A 20,804-nucleotide genomic window follows, 5' to 3' on the forward strand; every position below is an offset into this window, starting at 1 on the left:
GAGCTCCAAGTTCTAAACTGGGATTGTCAGGACGAAGTTTCGATTTAGATGGGTTAGAAGTCAGCAGTCTCTCTATTAACTTAAGTAATTATAACATTGCAGTTGCTTATTTCTTCCTTTGCTACATCATTTTCTGTTATTCGTTGCACGTTAATGTTACTACAGTCACCAACATGGTACAATCTTCCACGTTCTTTTGGATCAAAGTTTTTGACCCATACCCTAAAAATCTAATGCAATATTTATCTGTTATATTTACAAACAGCAAATAATAAAGGACACAATTGCAGTAGAAATATTAAGACGGAAGTTTGGACAACTACTGATCGGCATATTATCAGCAAGCACTTAGTACAGGTGCATTGACTTTAGCATTCTTTTATGCTTTGTTCAGAAATGGCTTCCTAACCAAAATACTTTTCTTATTTATTTCTCAGCCAGCTGATGTAGGGTATCTCTAACAGTTCCTGGGTTCCTATGATTTGGCATAGGAAAATAGCATCTCTCAGTCTCCAGCCCCACAACATCGCCCAATAGAGAGAGAGTCAGAGCTCAAGCAGCTGACTAGGAAAGAGTCTGCCTATGTGGGGGTTGACTGCAGTTTTCTTGAATAAGCAGAAACAAACGAGTGAAAAAAAAATGATGAGTTGCATTGTAAATATTGCTGCACAAACAAACTGAATTGATGAAGTTGCAGTTTTGTCTAATGCCTTGTCACTACTAAAGCACATCTAATAAACCTCAGAACAGACATCACATCGGTGTTTTAAACTGTGATAAAGTCCTTAGGATGTCTTGTGTTTCTTATTAATGTCTCTAACTGGTATCTAGTTTGCTGTTGATGGCTGGTGTGACCTACCATTCAGAATAAGAGTGACCCAAAATCAAAAGCTGAAAGTGACACTGATAACCAACTGGATTCCACAAATTTTAGAGCAGGTACATCCAACAAATATCTAACAGCGAAGTGGTCACCATAAAAATATAAATAATAGCCTTATAAAGAACAACAAATTCAAATATTTCATTTCATCACCTGTTTTTTCATGCAATATTATGCATCTAAGCTTCCTAATGGTCAAGTTTTGTTTCTGGTCTTTGGCCATAGGCACACATAATGAGGCACTTTAAGATCATACTGAATTTAAAAAAGGACACAGCAATTAAATAGCAAGTATGTTTTATCATGTTATAATTAAATAATGATGAAAAGTGAATTAATCATTTATAAACTGATTAATGAATAGTGCCATATTGATTAATGAAGAGTACTTTATGAAGACAGAAAATTAACGTAATTCAAAAATTTAAAGAACTGTAGAAGACAGGCCTGGAATGAGCCACAAAACTTGTCACATCCATTCCCCTGATCAAAGGAAAGATGAAGTTTTCCCTCCACACCACCATTTCTGAGTAACAGCTTTTTTGGGATCCATTACAATCTAGCTGTTACCTCAACTGTCTTTTCTCGTCCTGTATTTCAGTCAGATAATTACTCATGTGCAAGTGTAAGCACGTTTTTGAAAAGTAAAAATTTGCATTAAGTTCGATAACGCCAAAAGCAAAGATGGCACCTTCAGTTTTTAAATTCTGTTCCCCAAAAGTTTCCAACTTGCTATTATATACCAATGTGATGTTTATACCCTATTTCTATCATGTACTTATCTGTAATAAAAATACAGAACAGCATCAGAGGCAGAATTCACCTGCAATGCATTCAGAACATTCTCCTTTGAAAGCGAATCCCCAATAAATTTTTGAGAGCGCCTATACAAGTTGTTCATATCTCTTACATTTATTACACTTAAAACATGCCATCCAAGCTTGATTTTGAAAATGTCATGTGAAATACCATCAAAAGTCATCCAAAAGTCAACATGATTTCTGACACCTAATGTTTTTCTCCCAGTAAGCTTTGTTATCTTGTCAGTAAAAAACTGCTATGACATGATTCGTTCTGAACAGCCATGCTGGCTGGTATTTATTTCCTTGTTACCACCTAGATAGTTAACATTTTTTGATTACTTTTTCAAGTTTTCAGTTTATACGGTCTGCTTGACAATTTAATTTTACTTCTTTTAAGGAATAGCACCGTATTTTCATTATCCTTCACAAATCCTTATGGGAAAACTCTGAATTTATTTCAATTGTCTCCCTACCCAAGAAGAAATTCATACAGCTCAGTTACTTAGAAATCATTTAAGTATTGATTTACCTCCGTTCTCTCCAGACTAATCCGAGTTCTTAAGTTCTTAGCGTTAATAATGTTAACATCTCAGAATCCTAGTCAACACTAACACAAAGATGGCATTAAGCAACTTGAGTTTCTGGTTCTTCAAAACTGTTTAGTAATATTTTTCTCTCCTGACTAACTGGAAATAGTTCCTTATTCATCACAGGACTATATATACTTCTGGAAATGTTATTACTATAAATATTATTAATAGACCTCAGATCTTGTTTGTTTAAACTTGTACCCATTTTATAGAAAACAACCAATTCTCTATCTTCTACATGCTTCTGAGTAGGTTTACATGAACCTTGAGTTCTCTTAATGTGTCGAGTTCTCCTAGAACAAGATACGACAAGTAGACATATTCAAAGTAACACCTCTGCAGATAGCTTGCCTATCTTTGTGCTACAGTCCATAGCATCTCTGATTTTACTTCAACATGAAAGCATCAGACTCAGTATTTTTACTGATTTCTTTCTTCAAGGTACTTTAACCTCTGTCTTCTATATAGTTCACTGCATTTTTTTGCTCCCCAGTGCTATATTTTGAAGCTCAATATTTGAGCTGTCTGCATATCAATGATAGTCATACATGGAGGGAAATAAACAAATATAATGAGAAATGAGAAAAAAAAAGTATCCAGGACTGAACAAAATGATTAGACTTTAAGCTTGTAAATCTTTGCAACACGAAAATGACTGCTCTGCTCACAAATGCATACACACTATAGGAAATTATTTACTTCTAGAAACTGGCCCTGTCCATTTGCAATAGGGATGGGTAAGTATTACTCTGGTTGAATTCTGCAAACATCACGGATAAGCAAGATGTAATATATATTTACAGTACTAAAGGTGGATATAACAAATCTCACACAAAATGTTTTTTAAAAAATAATTTTCAGGAAAGTGTGAAAGAAAGCTTAAGATGTTAATAGCAAAGCACAAATGTTACAGAGTATGTATTTGGCATTAAATAGCTGCTGCAAAACTAATGAGCATATAATCCAATTTTGCAGCTTCTTCATTTTCAATGAAGCATTGAAGAAAAACAAACAAAAACTATAGTCATTAAACTCACTGAGACAAATTAATTTTTGTAAGCTGTAAACTACAAAGGATACACATTATAGGTGAACTTGGTTTGCCCCTTTTTTCTTTTTTTTTTTTTTTAAACAACAACAACAACAAAACAACAAAGAAACGTTTGAAATTGTAACAAGGCTTCAAAAGAAAGCTAGAATATATTAAGATAATTGTCAATATCAATATAATCTGAGATTATCCAGAGAAAAATACATGTACACAAACTGGGCACATGTGCAATGCGTTTGAGGGTTTGAAATGCATCAGATCTGCTGTTCCTACATATGCATACACCTCAGGACTGATATACCTCAGTTATACCAGAAATCATGCATCTGTGCAGACTGTCAATGATCTTACACATCCAGTGAGTCTGGCAGAGCCAAGCTGCAGTGACTACACTGTACTCAGGTGCACCTGAAATGCATCAAATGCACTGGGCATCTGAAGGCTTTCGACATACCAGTGCTTCAAAGATGCCATATTGCAAATGGGCTGTGGGATGTCAGTAATTGCAATACAAAAATCCAAAGACCTTCGAATTGACGGATTTTAAGATGGAAAAAAATATATATACCTGGAAAAACGTAGACATACAATGGTCACACCGATGCTGATTTTGTTTTGTACCATTCAGAAAGGCACTGATATTCAGTAACTCTCCCATAATGCAGAGGAGACAGAAAACTCGACTGGTCTCAATTCAGGATTACATATAATTTGATTTCTAATTATTCCCCTTGAATCCTGATTAGCTATTTAATGATGTATGATCTTTGAAAGTATACGATCTAATTTATCTCTATTTTCTGATTATATTACTGATTCACCCAATTTTAATTTCTGTATTTTTTAAACCAAATGTTCCATTGTAACATAATCTAATACTCTGCTAGATTTTAATACTTTAATTTCATGAAGAGATTTTATCGCTCCTAATGACTTATGAATATGCATTAACAGTATCAAAGACAATCAATATATTTAGTCAACCAGCTTCCACTATTTCCTAACTGGTCTTGTGATTTAAAAAAGAGGTGCTATAGGTTTTAATAATATATACTATTGTAAACTGAGAAAATATTTTCCAAAAAAAATTTAACTAAAATAACGTCACAGATTGCAGCATTTTCAAGATATGTGATACAGATGTATATCAACAAATGCATTACTATGTTACTACGAACAGATTAATATAAAAATATATACTTCTCTAAGAAGGTATCAAAAAGATTTCAATCTGCATCATGATCCATATTAAAAGGCAGTACGGAATGATGTTTTAGAAGAACAGAAATCTTGTACAAATATCCATAAAAATTATATAAGTGAGATAGCTAAGAGGATTCCAGAATAGAAGGAGTATAATTATAACGTACGTTTCCATGAAAAGGTAAGAAATTAGTTCTTTATTTGCATTCAGGTTCTAAAGGCAATATAATTTTCTGATTTCATCAGCTTTTTGTTTGGTAATTTGTCTACAATTATATGGTAGTTTAAATTGTATTATGATTCCTTACCATTTAGTAATATAATTTTAAAGTTTAAAGTACGAAGAGAAATAGAAATAAGACCTAAAGACATACAACATCCAAAATTTAATACCTCAAGATATTTTAAATATTAGTATCACAGGAAAATGAGTTTGTTTTTCCATGTGTCCTGTCTGTGCATGATTAGCAGGCCGCATTTATCACACAGCAATGCTGTGCAAACAGTGCACCTGGACACATATCCTGGATATGAAGCAGAAAACTGAGGAGCACAACCTCAGTAAAACATTTTTTTCTTTCATTGACCCTAGAATTTACAAGCAGTCTACAAATGAAAACTTGCAAACACCAAACGGAAACAAATGGAAGAAGGCATAATAAGAGGAGAATCATATGAGCTTTATAATTGTAAACATTTCTGTAATGCTATTTGAACTTAAATTATGTAAAGAACATAATCAGCGCTTACAACACTGCAGCCATCACACTGCCTCTTTCCCTTACAGGCTATCAACAACCAGCAGCTCACTGCTTGGAATGAACACCAATGGCTCTGATGAGTATTTCCACTCCACAAACCATGCAGAGCAAACTTTCCGCAAAATGGAAAGCTACCTGCAGCAGAAGCAGTTGTGTGATGTTCTTCTCATAGTTGGAGACCAAAAGATTCCAGCTCACAGGTACACATTCCACTTTTGTTTACATGGCTTCAAAGCCTGAAATTTCCAAACACTAGGAAAAGGTATGCCTACCCTGTCTTTTATGAATAAACAGCTACTATAATTAGGACATCAACTAAGACTGGAATAAAATGATGCAATCAGTTTTGTATTCATTATTTCAAATAAAATGAGAGTCAAATATGACCCACAGATGCTGCCATCTTCCTTTCTTGTTGCTGTCAAACTACAGCGAGGTCAGTGAAGATAAACTGCCTAAACAAGCACTATGGAAGAAAGTTAGTTTATTAATTACCTTTTAACTTTATTGCTCACTACTGTATGATTCAAATTCTATGCTGAAGGAAACGTTTCTATTGCACACACCATTTATTATATACTAATAGTGAACTTCGTGCTTGCTATTGAGATTATGAAGTAATTTGCAGTCCTCCTAAAATGGTTCTATTTCAAGGTTGGTTCTCAGTGCAGTGTCCGATTATTTTGCTGCCATGTTTACTAATGATGTGCGTGAAGCAAAACAAGAGGAGATCAAGATGGAGGGAGTAGACCCGGATGCCCTGAAAGCTTTGGTTCGCTATGCCTACACAGGTAATTCTTCCTGCATTACCTACATCACAGGTGTAAAGGAAGATATAAACTATTCAATGAATACATAATTTTCACTTCTTCCATTTTATACTAGTACATAAATAAATGCGTAGGTCATGCTTTCAAGATGTAAGACTTTCTCTAGAGAAGATGAATAAATACTACTGTTTTACTAAAATAATCCATGTTTTGAAGGAAGATAAGTATGGATATGTGATGCTACAATAACTTGTTCTAGAAGATAAAAAAAAAAGATGTGACAAATGCATATAGGGTATCATCTTTCTCTAACTAGATGTAAATCATTTTAGGAATTTTTACGAGAGAAGAACATATTTTGCCTGTTGCTCACCCCATAAGGTGACACAGGGAAGGGTAGTATGAACTTTCATGTCATGGGAAGCTATAGAAATGGCCTGCCTGGTTGACACCTATTTGGCTCACTCAAGGTTCTTGAGCAGAAACAATCAGAAGACAACAGGGATATGGTATCAACGATGAGTAGAACAACTGTTGCCATAAGAAAGTGCCACCATATTCTAAATATATTTACTTATCTTTTCTTGAAAAATTAATGAGATTTTACCCTAATGAAATTCAAATGTTGTATTTTAAAATACCAGAACACTGCATATATATATACATTCCCTACTTTCTTTTCCCCCAGTTTTTTAACATTTACCCCAATATTGCTGGATCCAAAATGGTTGAGCCACATAGCCAAAAAGATGAAGTCAGAAAACCGTGAAATTCCTCTCATACTCTATACTGAACAGGGAAAAATGCTGTAGATCATAAACGCTGTGTTACTATACAGCTTTTGAATGGAATAACAATTTGAATATGAAAACATATGAAGACAGGGAGGTTGGAAGACATACCATAGGTATATTTTTGAATCATAGGATGGTTTGTATTGGAAGGGACCTTTAAAGATCATCTAGTTTCAACCCCCTGCCACTGCCAGGGATGGCACCCATATATCAGTATTTGTACAGGAATTTAAAAGGAGTTAGAATAATTATAATAGTAATGTTTAAATTCAAACAAGGAGCCCATTATATGTGCTATAGTGGTATTAGCATAAATGTTAAAAATAGGAGACTTCACTTGCTAGGTCAGGCAGTTTATAAATCTTGACTTGTGTAAAGAGACAAATCTCGAGAAAGATAAGCCATCTGCAACCCAGATTGGAAACAGAAGTTTCTATACACAAAATAGACCCTTTATGTGTTTGTGCGTACAAACAAGGGGATAAACACAGGCAGGAGGGAATTCTGTACAACTTGCATAAAGCCATGATGTTACGGCATTGAATTAGCATATATTACCCAAGGAAATAGATGAGTAGAAGCACAAGAAAGCTGAGAGGTGGGATGCTTATTATCCACATGTATCTAGAAATCATCCCACTTGATTAAATTTCAACTCTTTCAGTTTACTTAAGTAAAAAACCAAAACAAAACAAAACAAAAAATATACAAGAACAAAAGCAAATTTGCTACAAAAGCAAATGCCAGACTATAAAATCTATGAAATACTGAAAATTTGCTCATGAAATGAGGATTCCCTCTTTCATACAAGTACATTATATTGCAACCTTTATTTACAAGAACATGTAATGTTTTTGCTATATGCTCTCATTCGGTAATCACACTGGTATAGTGAAAACCAAATGCAAACATTGCCTGCTTTGGCACCATGCCAGACCTTCCTCATTTCTTGCAGAAATTGGAATGTATTATTCAAGTTACAAAGCAAGGGGCATCAGGAAGAGATGGGACTGTGATAAAAACTGCTATGGAAAACTGACTTTTCTACTGCCTCTGTCACAGATTTTCAAATAATAGTAACCAAGCCTCTAAACTGAAGGCTACTTTCTTTCAAGATAATGAAATATAAATGTGACTTTCAGAGGAGATGAGAGCTATAACATTCAGAATTGTTTACATATTCTACTGGAATAAATCAGAACAGAACTTTGGACAAGAAACCTCTTGTAGTTCTACTCTGATGTTAATTTTGACTATAATCTCTCTGCACCATCCTTCTCCATCTGTTAAATGGAGATGGTATGTATCATCCCTTCACAGAGGAAGCTGGAAGAGAAATTAATGCTTCTGAGGCAATTGGAATGATAGAACATTTTGGGAAAAAAAAAAGTTTCATTAAAAAAGTCATTAAAAAATCAGTTCATTTTTTCAGAGTAGGCTTTTAATGCTGTGTATCAATTGGGGAATTAAAGTATCCACCAAGCATCAAGAATGTAAGATCTTTTTAAATGAACAACTTCCAATCTATGAACGTAACAAAATTCTCACATCATATAATCATCTCATTAAAATTTTAATGCACAATATATGACAGAAAAAATCAGGTTTCCCTCATGCACTTACTGTTGGCATTTCCTAGCTATAACTATTGATACTAAAGTTCTTATGTGCAATTAAAACTTATGGTACATTTTTCATTAATTTATATGTGAATTTTGGGAAAAGTTTTTCTCTAATCACATCGTTATCTTTGTTTCAATGTTTTTTCATGTAAAATCAGATCTAACACTGTTAAAAATTTTCCAATCGTTATATTCAAAATTCACCAAATCCTTTAGGTCTGTTAAGAAAGGTTTAAAGATTCCTTCAGTAAAAAAGGAAAACGAGTCTGTGAATCACAGGGCACTTTTCAAATTTTTTTTTTCAGAGAAGCAAAAAAAGTAGAAACCAAGAAGCTTAAAGTTACAAAGAAAATGACTGAAAACTTGTATTTTTTCCCTACATGTAAATTGCACAGGTATTCTAGAGTTAAAAGAAGACACTATAGAAAGTTTGCTAGCTGCAGCTTGTCTTCTCCAGCTATCCCAGGTCATTGAGGTATGCTGCAACTTCCTCATGAAGCAGCTTCATCCTTCCAACTGCCTGGGGATTCGCTCTTTTGGAGATGCACAGGGCTGCACAGAGCTCCTGAAGGTGGCACACACATACACTATGGTAAGATAAATAACCTAACTGCTTTACAACTATAATGTTAACAGAGAGCATGAATACTCTCCTGGAAAACATATGGGCTTTGGTGAAGCAGAGCCAGCTGGGGTTTGGGGCTGCTGTGCTCTCCAAGAGTGATACAGTCAGTGGCTGCGCTCCTCCTGTTCTGGCAGGGTCAGCTCTGCACAGTCCCTGACCCGAGGACATCTCTGCTCACCTCAGCCTCCAAAGGGAAATTTAAGAACTGTGACTACTACAGAATTATTGGAGGGAGAGAAGGGCACGCTGAGGAAACCAAATGTTCAGTTCTGTTTCCTGTTTCAGAATTTTGCCATACTTATTGAACTTAAATTTGCAGTATGATTTTCATGTATTTCTTCCAAAAAACCCATGCCTTAGTATGGATAATGTCAAGAGAAAAACAGCAACGGTGCATTTATATGTTTTTAATTCAATACAAAGAAAAATCTAAAGCTGATTTCAAGGTGAGGTACACAAAAAAAGCCAAAATAAAGAATGCGTGGGAAAGATCTGGAACGCTAAAAAGAAGCACATCCCTGACTGGAGCATAATCTCCTCTAGCTCAAAGCAAGAAATGAATATTCAGAGCGTGGGAAACAGAGAAGCAAGATAGCTTGCTGTGAAACCAAATCAAGGGATAAATATTCAGGGCAACAAGATGTGCTATAGCATCTTTAAACACAAAAAGAATGGCAACTGCTACAGCTAAATAGATATAAAAAGAACTACTCGTTAGGAGACACATGGCAGATTTATGCTTGAAATATTAGCGTAGTATGTCAAAACCAGTTTAGAGGCTTCGTAATGCTGAGAGCATTCCAGCAAGAGATCGCGCGCTTCCACATGCTGAAATAAGTGAGAGTGGCATGTGCAGAATGAGGGCACCAGTTGTGCTCCTTCCTGTCATACTAATGAATGGTTTGTTTAGCAGCTATCTAGATTCCTTTTATATTTTAAAGTTTGAAAAAGGGCATTTAAGATAGAGGTTCACTCAGCCTCTACATAATAGCATTGTCCCTGCTGCTCCATACCATTATAAGCTCTGAGCCCAAACCAGAAACTTCTCCCTTCTGCTGCCTCTTTTGTTCCACCAGCCCCAGCCATGCAGATATCAACTTTAACCACTTAAAATCCACAGATTTCTGCAAAAATGAGATAAAATCATATGGTTATTAATGTCAGATAACGAGAAGACCTTTTTTAATAAGATTTTTTTTTTTTTTTTAATTATTTGAAACTCCCAGTCTTCCCCAGAAATTAGACTTTTACTATTTTTTAAGTCTGTGTGTTAAAGAAATGACAGTTGGGTCTTTAAGAACACTGTCTAAATGTGAAGGACCCTGGTGAGACTCAACAGTACTGTGCATATAGGCTTTACACAGCCTTCCTGAAAACAGCTGGGAGCATTTCCACCTCTAGAACCACCTCCCGCATCTTGTGTTCAGCACAGATTGAGGATGCTGCAATGAAAGAGGACCTTGCATTGTCCTAAGACCACCTATCACGTTTGCAGCTGCTAACAATTACACAGAAGAGGAAATTCTGCACCTCTTTGAAATAAGCTTAAAGAAAAATTTCTTTTAACCCCCTGAACTGATTCTCAAAAGACTCTAGAAAACAAGAGATTGTAACAATGCACACACAAGGTGTTGTAGAAGAGGATAAAGGAAACATTCTGGTTTGATTCATGCCAACCTCAACCACCTGAAAATGTGTACCTTAGGGGAAAGACTATAAAGACAGTGTAAATATAGAGACCATCCCAACAAACTGGTAACATTTAAACATTTTCAGAAGAAAATCAGCTATAAACACCACATCCATTCAATGAAAACAAACACAATGGAAGCCTTCCCTTTCAATTACTTCAGCCATTGATGGAAAGTATTAACAGTTTCCTGCCTAGGATCTTTTCATGCAGATAGAGCTTGTTCTGATAAACATCTTGTGCTATATTTGTAACTAAACGTGAACTGGCCTTCCTGTTCCTATTCTCTGAATGTCACAAAATATTAAAGCAGGATGTGCATAACAGAGTAAAGTCAACATACCCTTTAATCACTGATACTTACTTCTATATGTACATTCTTAATTCTCTTGAGAAGAATTACAGAAAACTGAGACTACTGAAAATAAATAATACAAATATCAGTTACTAAAATTTCTTCATCTACCCTACTTCAATGTGGTTTCCAAATAAGATACATCTCTTCCAGGTACATAGATGGAAATTAGTATTTCAAATATATACATAAATTACAAGATGCAGTTCTCTGTAACTTAAAAAAATCTTTTTTTCTTTGGAATTAACACAGGCAAACATACTTCATACTGAATTATGATGACTGAAACTATATTTCAGTATCAATTCTAATATTGCTTTACTGGACTGTACAATGTAATATTTTTTATGAAAAACAATTCTTTGATTTTATATTCATGTCTGTTTCTGGAGTTGGCAATTTTTCTCACCAACAGACTAGAGTCTGTTCTCCCTTTCTCAGGACTTGTCCAGTTTTCAATTGCCATAAAAGTACTGTTAGAAAAGCAAGTTTAATTTCCCTAAATTTTCTGCTGCAGACAGTGAAGACCTGTCAACACCTGGAACAGCGCGTCAGAAAAGAACTGCAAGGTTTGAACACGATTCAAAACTTGGAAATCTGATTGTAACACAAGCTATACAAACTAGTTAATTTGAAAGCCCACTTGCCATTCTTAAGATATATTGTATATCTTCAAATTGTGTTGCTATTAAGCTGAAGTATTAAGATCGCATTGATGGACAAAACCGCCAGTAACAAAACCTGATGGGACATACTGACAAGAAGCCTGACAGATGCAGCTGTAAGCATGGTGGTGGTGACAATGATCATTGTTCTTCAGTTCTACAACAGGAAGGTAGAAAAGAAAAAACAAAATTTCCCCTTAAATGATAGAAGGGAATTCAATGATCATTATGTATTACATGAATATGTATTACATTTCCCTATACCCTAGTGCAAAAAATACAGTATAAATATACAGAAATACAGTATATGCAAAGCCTTAACATTATGTAAGGAAAGGTTACTTCAAGGTGTGAAAATCATGACTGTACTGAAGCCTATTGTTTTTCTTTTCAGGAACACTTCACAGAAGTTATTAAAAACCAGGAATTTCTTTTACTCCCTGCTAATGAGATTGCAAAGCTCCTGTCTAGCGATGACATCAATGTTCCCGATGAAGAAGCCATATTCCAGGCGCTAATGATGTGGGTGAGGCATGATTTGCAAAACCGACAACGAGACCTAGGAATGCTTCTTTCTTATATTAGGCTGCCTCTACTTCCACCTCAGGTACGGAAGTGAGGGGCTAACAGGGGATTTAACTAGCAACTGAAACACTTGCCTCAAGCATCAGTTAGGCAGAAAAAAAAAAATCTGTACAAAAGTGCTGGTTTGGGCTTTTTTTTTTTTTAAATATTATTATTTTGTTAACTCTATAGGTATGTTTATTATTTGTGAAAAGAGATAAAAACAAGTTGTACAATAGAAATGTAATTATTGGGCTCACAACTGCCTTTATAAACATAGCAGTCTAATGGTATCGCAAAAGTAGAGTGTTTCTTTCCTGGGGAGCATTTTGTCCTCTAATAACACAGCGATTTGATACCATGGGAAGACATTTATTTAGACTTACCAAACTGCAGGACTGATAAGACACAATACTTATCTCTTATTATGGCAAAAAGTGAACAAAAACAATGGGGTCTAGATTATTCCTGACTATTCTGAGCATTGGCATTACTTGTCCTTTCAGACTGTAAGAGACAGTTCATCAAATAAGTGGCAGAGATGGACATACTGTTTTCGAGCAAGCTGACACTGTTGGATCTGTGTCACAGGGGACTATCTTATCAGAAAAACAGGAGTAGGAACAATACTGTCAGGAATCTACCTTTATTTTATTGATTAGTGAAGCTGCAAGTAATCAACTTCGGGTTAAGCATCAAAATACCATATATATTTATTCTTAAATGTACACCATGTTTAATATATTCTAATATTAACAGAGATGTCTAGTATTAGGTTTGCTTACACTCACATCAAAAGGTCATTTACATTCATAAGGAGAAGTTTGCATTTGCAATTTTAAACTTTTCTAAAAGTTAGAAGAATGTTTTTGGAAAAAAATAAAGCAAAAGACTCACATCTAAACATTTATTTAGTTAGTTAGTTACTACCCTTATGTTGTTTTACTTGCATTAAAGCAGAATTTACAGCAAAGCTTGGGTGAGAGGTGAACTGAAAATGAGTGTTCGTAGGTACAAATGCTTTAATTGCTAAAGTACATAAAACTTGTAATGATTTAGATATACATAAGATCATCACTTCTCATTTCTTAGTTACTAGCCGATCTAGAAAATAGTCCAATGTTTGCAGACGACCTAGAGTGTCAGAAACTTCTTATGGAGGCTATGAAATACCACCTTCTACCAGAAAGACGGTCCATGATGCAGAGCCCTCGAACTAAGCCTAGAAAGTCTACAGTGGGTGCACTTTATGCTGTAGGAGGTATGGATGCTACTAAAGGTAAGTTTGGATATCTGTTTAATTGTGTTAATTAATTGTATTACAGACACACAGGGAATATATAACAATCTTTGAAAGATTCCTGTTAGGAAAGCAGCAATATAAGGATGAAAAAGAGGAAAATAATACAGAAAACAATCTTGCATTTTAGATGTTCTTCCTTCTTGCAAGAATCATGTTTCTCGATGATATACGTACAGCTTGAAGTTCAGACTAAAGAAGTTTGATTTGAACGGTGATTTAAAAATTCAGAGTTTTCTAAGAATTTTTGCATGCAGCTTGGCTTTACAAATCAGTAGAAAAAATAACATTCAAAATATTTCAAGAAATATTTAATGTCATTCTAGTGTGCTCCATTTTTTGACAAAAGTTAGAAGGCTGGAAAAAATCTTTAGGGAAAAGTAAAACCAAAAAGCATTACTGAACTTTTAGCAGCTCTAAACTAAAGTTATCAATATTTTAAAATAAATTTTAAATTGAAAACATTTGCACTTTTTCACAAGTGCAAAATACGTGCATCTTTTTTCAGAACTGTATATAGAATTTTCTTCAAGTTTGTAGTTGAAAGTTAAACGTTATAAATGTATTCAATTTTTTATGATTTGATTTTCACAACTACAACCAGTTTACAACTTTACAAATGACACTATTCTATATACTAGGAAGTATATTAAATTATTTTCTATAGGAATCCACTGCTTGGAGCCAAAGAACTGTAATTAGTTTAAAGTCTAGCGACTTGCTGAACAGTATTACTTTTAGCTGTGTGAGTTTACTATTAATAGACTCACAAAGAAGCTAATCCATTTCACGGTTTGGAAAAAGTTGCTGATGACTAATGTTTCCTATACAAGACATCTTGCAGTGCTACCTTACTATCCCATGCAATTAAATTAAATACAAAATACACATTCATCACCATCACAACATGAAGAGAAAACATTCATTCTTATGACAGTTTACCAAAATGAAGTTAAGCCATACCAACTAGTGTAGTTTAATTAGCAATACTGATTATTTATGAACTATATAAATCAACCAAGAACTCAAAGTTATCTTTAAACTAACTTAACTATTCTTAGAAATAAGAATAAAATTTTCTAATAGGTCTTCCCAGTAAAGGTTATACAAAGAAAGGGCTGTTTCAGTCAACATCTCTACTTCCTGTTGGTGCCTCTTTTACTTATTACCTTGGAATAAAGCCAATTGTTTGAACTTTTGCCTTTTGATGGTTAAGAACAGCACTTCCTCTCCTCCCTGCTGTCCTCTATATTTCTGACTCATACCTTGAGCCTGTGCTGGATTGCAAGATAAAGGAAACAGCACCTAAGAGACTATGAAGCACTAGAAGAACATCTCTGAGAAGGGAGTAACTACCACCTCTGGCAATACTGTGCCTTCTGTGATAAAGAAAAGAACTCTCTGAGAGTGCCAAGTTTGGCTTTGTGCTTATCTCAGGTGGTATATGAAGTCAAACCTCAACTTCAAATGATCAAGAGAAGATCAAAGAACCACTCTTGGGCTAGTATTTTGAAAAACGTAAATGTGCCTAAACCACATTACCTTTCAAAACCTACTTTCAAACCTCTGTAAAAATTACAGCCTACAGGGTATGAACACACTGTACACCTTAATGTATTTTTCCTGCCTTTTTTTTTTTTTTTCGTTATGTGAGCTATTTCTTTGATTTCTTTTGAAGCTGAGAACTTTGGGGCACTCACGTATTAGCATAAAATAAATGAGACGGAATCAAAGCAAAGAGCAAACAGACTACCAAAATGGAAAAAACATAACAACAAAACAAAACAACAAACAGTAAAATTCAGTTGTGCAGAATGAAAGAAGACAGGAGAGGGAAAAAGTATATTTTTTTTCTTTTATTGCTGGTAGATCTGATAGTTTCTTTCCCAGTCTATGCATCTGGAAAGGCATGTAGAGGGGAGAAAAAAAAAAGATATCGAGATAAGCTCTTACTTCACTAAGCTCGTTGAATATAGCAGATGACCTATAGCAGGTTCTACTTGTGAAAACTTCTCTAAAGCAAATGCTACCTTTCTTCTCTGCATTATTGCATGGTTGTTTTGCTGTTAGAAACCATTTATCCACAAACTGCCTATTGTAATTCTCAAAATACTACCTCTAGTCTCAAATCCCAGTCAAGGAACAGGCAGGAAATCATCTCTGTTTTTCTCATCTGGTTGCCTTCAGCTGAACTGAAGCTGAGCTCTAGTATGTACTGTGTGTGCAACTGGTAATTGCCTCTTCCTACCTCAGTCGTTGCTCAGCCATCTCCTTGTTGTGCTAAATCAACTCTCACAGGACCAATTACGGCTGCAGAGTGACTGTCAGGAGCCAGCACATGTAAAAGTGTCAGTATTAAATGGCAGGGAGTTAGGGCCTTTTGAATAGCTGCAGTAAAAACATTACTAGAAGTTCAGTGACCTGGAAGAATTGAAAATACAGCTTCTGTATTACAGCAGACAAGCATTTTTTGCACGGCTGCTGCAAAGGTGAACCTCAAGGAAGCTACCTGTGGGAAACAAGTGCATACTCACACAAAAGTCAGCCTTCTGCCTGTCTCCGTTGTGAAAAGGAAAACATCCAAGCTATTCATGAAGATACATGCCTAAGTACTAAGACAGACAGATTCATGGATACGTTTAGTTTTTGATAGCACTAATGGTTTAAGCACATGCCTAAAGAGTATATAGTTGTGAGGTACCATACTAATAAAAAATTAAAACAAACGAACAAAAACCAACTATCCTCATGGTAATTAAATGACTAACAGATTTAACTTATATTCAAATTTCCAGTGTTAAAAAATTAGCTGGCATGTAATTCTGCCTCTTCTTGCCCCTGGTTATTCCCATATGTTTGACAATTATATATGCATGGAATTAATGCAGCTTTCTCACTAGGTTCACACTTTGTAACTGAAGTTCTCAGTAAAAGATGCAGTAAAAGTCCACACACAGAATTTCAATCTTTTAAAGCTGAATAATATTTTGAGATGGACCAGCTACTGACTACTGGATACTGATCAGTTCATGGCTGTCTTGTATTGTATAATACTTATGTCTTCAACAGGCACAACTACAATTGAAAAATATGACCTTAGGACTAATAGTTGGATACAAATTGGTACCATGAATGGTAGACGATTACAGTTTGGAGTTGCAGTAATTGACAACAAGCTCTATATTGTGGGAGGAAGAGATGGTCTGAAAACTTCTAATATTGTTGAATGTTTCAACCCTGTCACCAAAGTTTGGACTATAATGCCTCCTATGTCAACACACAGACATGGCTTAGGTAAGAGGTGCTGCTTCTTTGTAAATACTTTGGATCACGTACAAGTGATTTCAATTTACACAAATGCTGCTGACATAACTTTCAAAGCATTCAGTAACATGCAGCAACATGTGTAGAAGGTATTTTTCAAAGACAGAGTTGCCCTTTGCCATAATTTTATGACAGTGACATTTATTAGTGTTCACCCAACTTGCACTGGACTTCCAGAGATAATTTTGTTTTTAGAAAATTCCAAATATAAGCAATGGCGAAAATGATTGACTCTTCTAATTCAGTGGTTAAGGTATCTGCTTGCAATACAGTAACAGCCTGATTTATAGTTTTGGAAAATTATGACTAAGTTAAGCCCATGGGTGCCTAACACCTCTGAAAATCAGGTCAGATAATTACTCACATTGAAGAAAACGTTGCTGTAAGTGCAACTTCACTAATTTTAATGTTGTAATTACAAGAGTTTTAAAGAGCTCTGCCACAGCTAGGTATCTATGGGTCTTTACTGCCCAGTAATCCTTAATATTATTCACAGTGAATGAAATATATGAAATCTCAAGTGCATTGCTGGAACAATGAAAAATAAGGACAAGTTTAACATTAAGGAGACTATGGGAGGGAATATGACAATTTCTGAATGATTTATTTGCACAGATCTTATGAGAAAGGCCAGCTTTATTTATGTTAATAGGAAAAGGTATTGGCTCAAAATCATTATAGTAAGTTCAAATGACATAGAATATTTTTATTTTAATGAATAACACAAAAAGACTGATCCAGTTATTCAATAAACCTTAGTTTGTGGCCTATAGTACCTTCTCCACTACTTAGGGGATAAATTACAGTGTTGAGTTCTTTCCAGCTAGTCTGTCAAATTAACAAAAACAAAGAGGACTAAGTAGTAAATGGAAAAAAGACAAAACAGACTTTAGTCTTTATAATTACCAGCTGCAGGGGCATAATTCTACCCAACAAGCAGGTTGCGGAAGTAAAATGAGTGCCCAGAGTTAGCCTTCTAACTATGTATCAGCTCGATTTGCAAAGCTGCCTTGCGCTTATAGGTCCTATTGGTTTCACTGTGATTTTGTGGCGTAGCACATTTGAAAAAAAAAAATCAGGCCATGTATACTTAAGGCTGAAACGTTGGATTCAGACAACTTTTAAACAGACAGATTCAAACATTTTGCCTTACCTAACAAAGCAAGGAAACATCAGCAACAGCAGCAGCTTAGCAAAGGGAAGGCACCAAATCCCTTCTTGCTGAGAAAAGGGCAGTAACACAGGATATATCCACAGAGAGCTTTGCAGGGAGAGCCAAGTTCACTCTCCTGTCCCTCAAGGGCAACAAATACAAGCCTACTCTTATCACAAAGTGCATTCCACTTAGAGGCATTAAAATGTTATGGTACTGTAGCCCGTAAGGCCAGCCAGCTACCCACCCACTCAGGCTTCATGCTGGCAGGATTACAGATCTTCAGCTCAGAGTAAAGGATATGTAGTTGTGTTGGACAATTTTTTTTTTTCATTGCCTGGCTCAATCTTTGTTTTTCTTTGATAGAATAGCATTATTTCTCATGTAGGGGCTCAAACTTCATTCAGAACAAGGTCAACAGAACTGGAAGAGAGAAAATTCTGAGAACATCAGAACTAAAACAACTTTCTTCTGATCTTTAGGCAAAAGATAATGCTTATTCTGAAAAATACTGTATATAAAGTATTTTGTTTATCCTTATTTATTCCGCTAAATGACAAGGCTGCTTTTAGATAGTTTAATACCAGCTGAAATTGCTTATCTGTATACAGGGAATTAAAGTATGAAGTTAATACTTTATTGATCACTGTAATTATTAGATACTGTAATCCGTTCCTAATTCTATCTTCTAAGGAGTAGCAATGCTTGAAGGACCAATGTATGCTGTTGGTGGCCATGATGGATGGAGTTACCTTAATACTGTAGAAAGATGGGACCCTCAAGCACGGCAATGGAATTACGTTGCTAGCATGTCAACACCCAGAAGCACTGTAGGGGTTGCAGCATTAAATAGCAAGTATGTCAACAGGAAAAACTGTTGTTTTCTTTGCTTCCTGCCTTGGAAATCCAATTTCTTATATTTTCCTTTCACTCTTAAAGTAATTAAACACCTCAAGAAAACAAAGAGAAAATGTAATGCACAAAAATAAGAGAAAGCTTTTCCTCTGTTTTGTGGTAAATTGTTTTCAAACTTTCAGTCACGTTATAAACACGTTTCAGCCACTTCAAGTTCCAGCAATTTGAGCATATGACAGATGCACAACAGAATTTTTCCTGGGATATAAATTATGGGAGATATTGATCACAGAATCACAGAATTGTAGGGGTTGGAAGGGACCTCGAAAGATCATCAGGTCCAACCCCCCTGCCAAAGCAGGTTCCCTAGAGCAGGCTGCCCAGGTAGGCGTCCAGACGGGCCTTGAATATCTCCAGAGAAGGAGATTCAACAACCTCCCTGGACAGCCTGTTCCAGTGCTCCATCAACTATCTTGAAAAAATATTCCAAGTTTAATTTTACATTTTTAAATCAATATGTCTAAGGAAGCACCATTTGAAAGAACTTTAACTTCTTCAGCAAATTAGACTGGTGCTGGAAATACTAAAGCCTGATAAAAGGCCCCCATTTGGTATGTTGGAAAGCATGACTTGAGCCAACCTTCCTTCTTAATGAACTCTGGGGAAGGAAGCCTCTTAGCAGTGACAGTTCGTAGGGGCTGGGAACATTACAGACAGTTGTAGGCAGAAAACTGCACTTATTCTGAAACCTTATCACTGGCTCGCCTGTTCACTACATGAATGCTGGTGACTTATGAAAGAGAAAGAGTAGAAATAAAGATGTTAGCAAGCAGATATTTGCAAATGTAAATCTTCACATACAAACCAGGATTTTTGCATTCAAACAGGACATGATTTTAAACATTAACTAAAAATTCTGAGGCAGAACTGTCTGTTCAAGTCCCTGTTGTATCTCAGAGGAAATGTTCTCAGCATAAACTTCACCAGAAACTCCTGTTGCTACCTTCCACAGGGACGTGCAGGAAACCACTTTGTCAAAGAGGAAATCCAGCCCGATCCTGACTCTGTTCTCAATCAGCCTGATACATGCTGTCTCCAGCCCAGCTTAAATCACGTCTGTTAGTCTAGTGATGTAATCTCTGGCATACCAGGGGAAGCTGAGATCAAATGTCCATCATTCAGCGCTATTGCTGTGGTCTAACTGAGCAGAATGCTTCTCTTTTTCCTGTTCCCCTAAGTCAACGCCATATTTTTTCTATTCAATCCCACCAGAAAAGACTTAGAATTTCAGTGGAGCAACATTTCTGACCAATAAATGGTCTACTGAAAGCATTAGTCAATAAAGGAATATTTGTTCATCTTCTCGGAGAATGGAAAAAGATTTTTTTTTAGATCTTTAGATGTTTCTGGGTACTTTAGGGAAAACAAAAAGTCCCAACCAATCTGCTCATATAGTCAGTGATTTCCTCTCTCTGTGAAAGCTGTGTAAACAAGGAGACAGCATCTAAGGGCCCGATGTTAGAAGAAAATAAATCAAGTTCTCAAGTTTTTTTTTTATGGGCCAAGCAACAAACTGTACAAGAGAACTCAAGTCTGTGTTCAATTCACAAATGTTAGAAGAGAGGGCTAAAAATTTTGTATTGCTGTAAAAGTCAAGCTTTTTCTTGCTGAAATTGTACATCAGAGCAATCTAAAATTTCTCCCAGTCACTGGAACTAGAGTCACACAACTCAAGCACAATTCAACTGATTGGCTTTGGGTGACATACTCTGGACAAGCTGAAGTATTCCCTAGAT

At 35.6% G+C, this 20,804-nt stretch overlaps 1 protein-coding gene across 3 annotated transcripts in view; it reads left to right on the plus strand.

Moving 5' to 3' along the window:
• The window catches only part of KLHL4 (kelch like family member 4), an 81,252-nt gene that overhangs the window by 56,628 nt on the left and 3,820 nt on the right, over positions 1-20,804 (plus strand). For all 3 annotated transcript variants that reach the window (XM_080554391.1, XM_080554393.1, XM_080554392.1), the window contains 7 exons: positions 5,318-5,491; positions 5,946-6,082; positions 8,873-9,069; positions 12,207-12,419; positions 13,469-13,655; positions 16,746-16,970; positions 18,847-19,009. In XM_080554391.1, the coding sequence (XP_080410517.1) occupies positions 5,318-5,491; positions 5,946-6,082; positions 8,873-9,069; positions 12,207-12,419; positions 13,469-13,655; positions 16,746-16,970; positions 18,847-19,009 (1,296 nt within the window). The remainder of the gene's footprint in view (positions 1-5,317; positions 5,492-5,945; positions 6,083-8,872; positions 9,070-12,206; positions 12,420-13,468; positions 13,656-16,745; positions 16,971-18,846; positions 19,010-20,804) is intronic.

This window comes from Anser brachyrhynchus, assembly GCF_964034855.1.
Source record: "Anser brachyrhynchus genome assembly, chromosome: 13".
In the NCBI taxonomy this organism is placed as follows: domain Eukaryota; kingdom Metazoa; phylum Chordata; class Aves; order Anseriformes; family Anatidae; genus Anser; species Anser brachyrhynchus.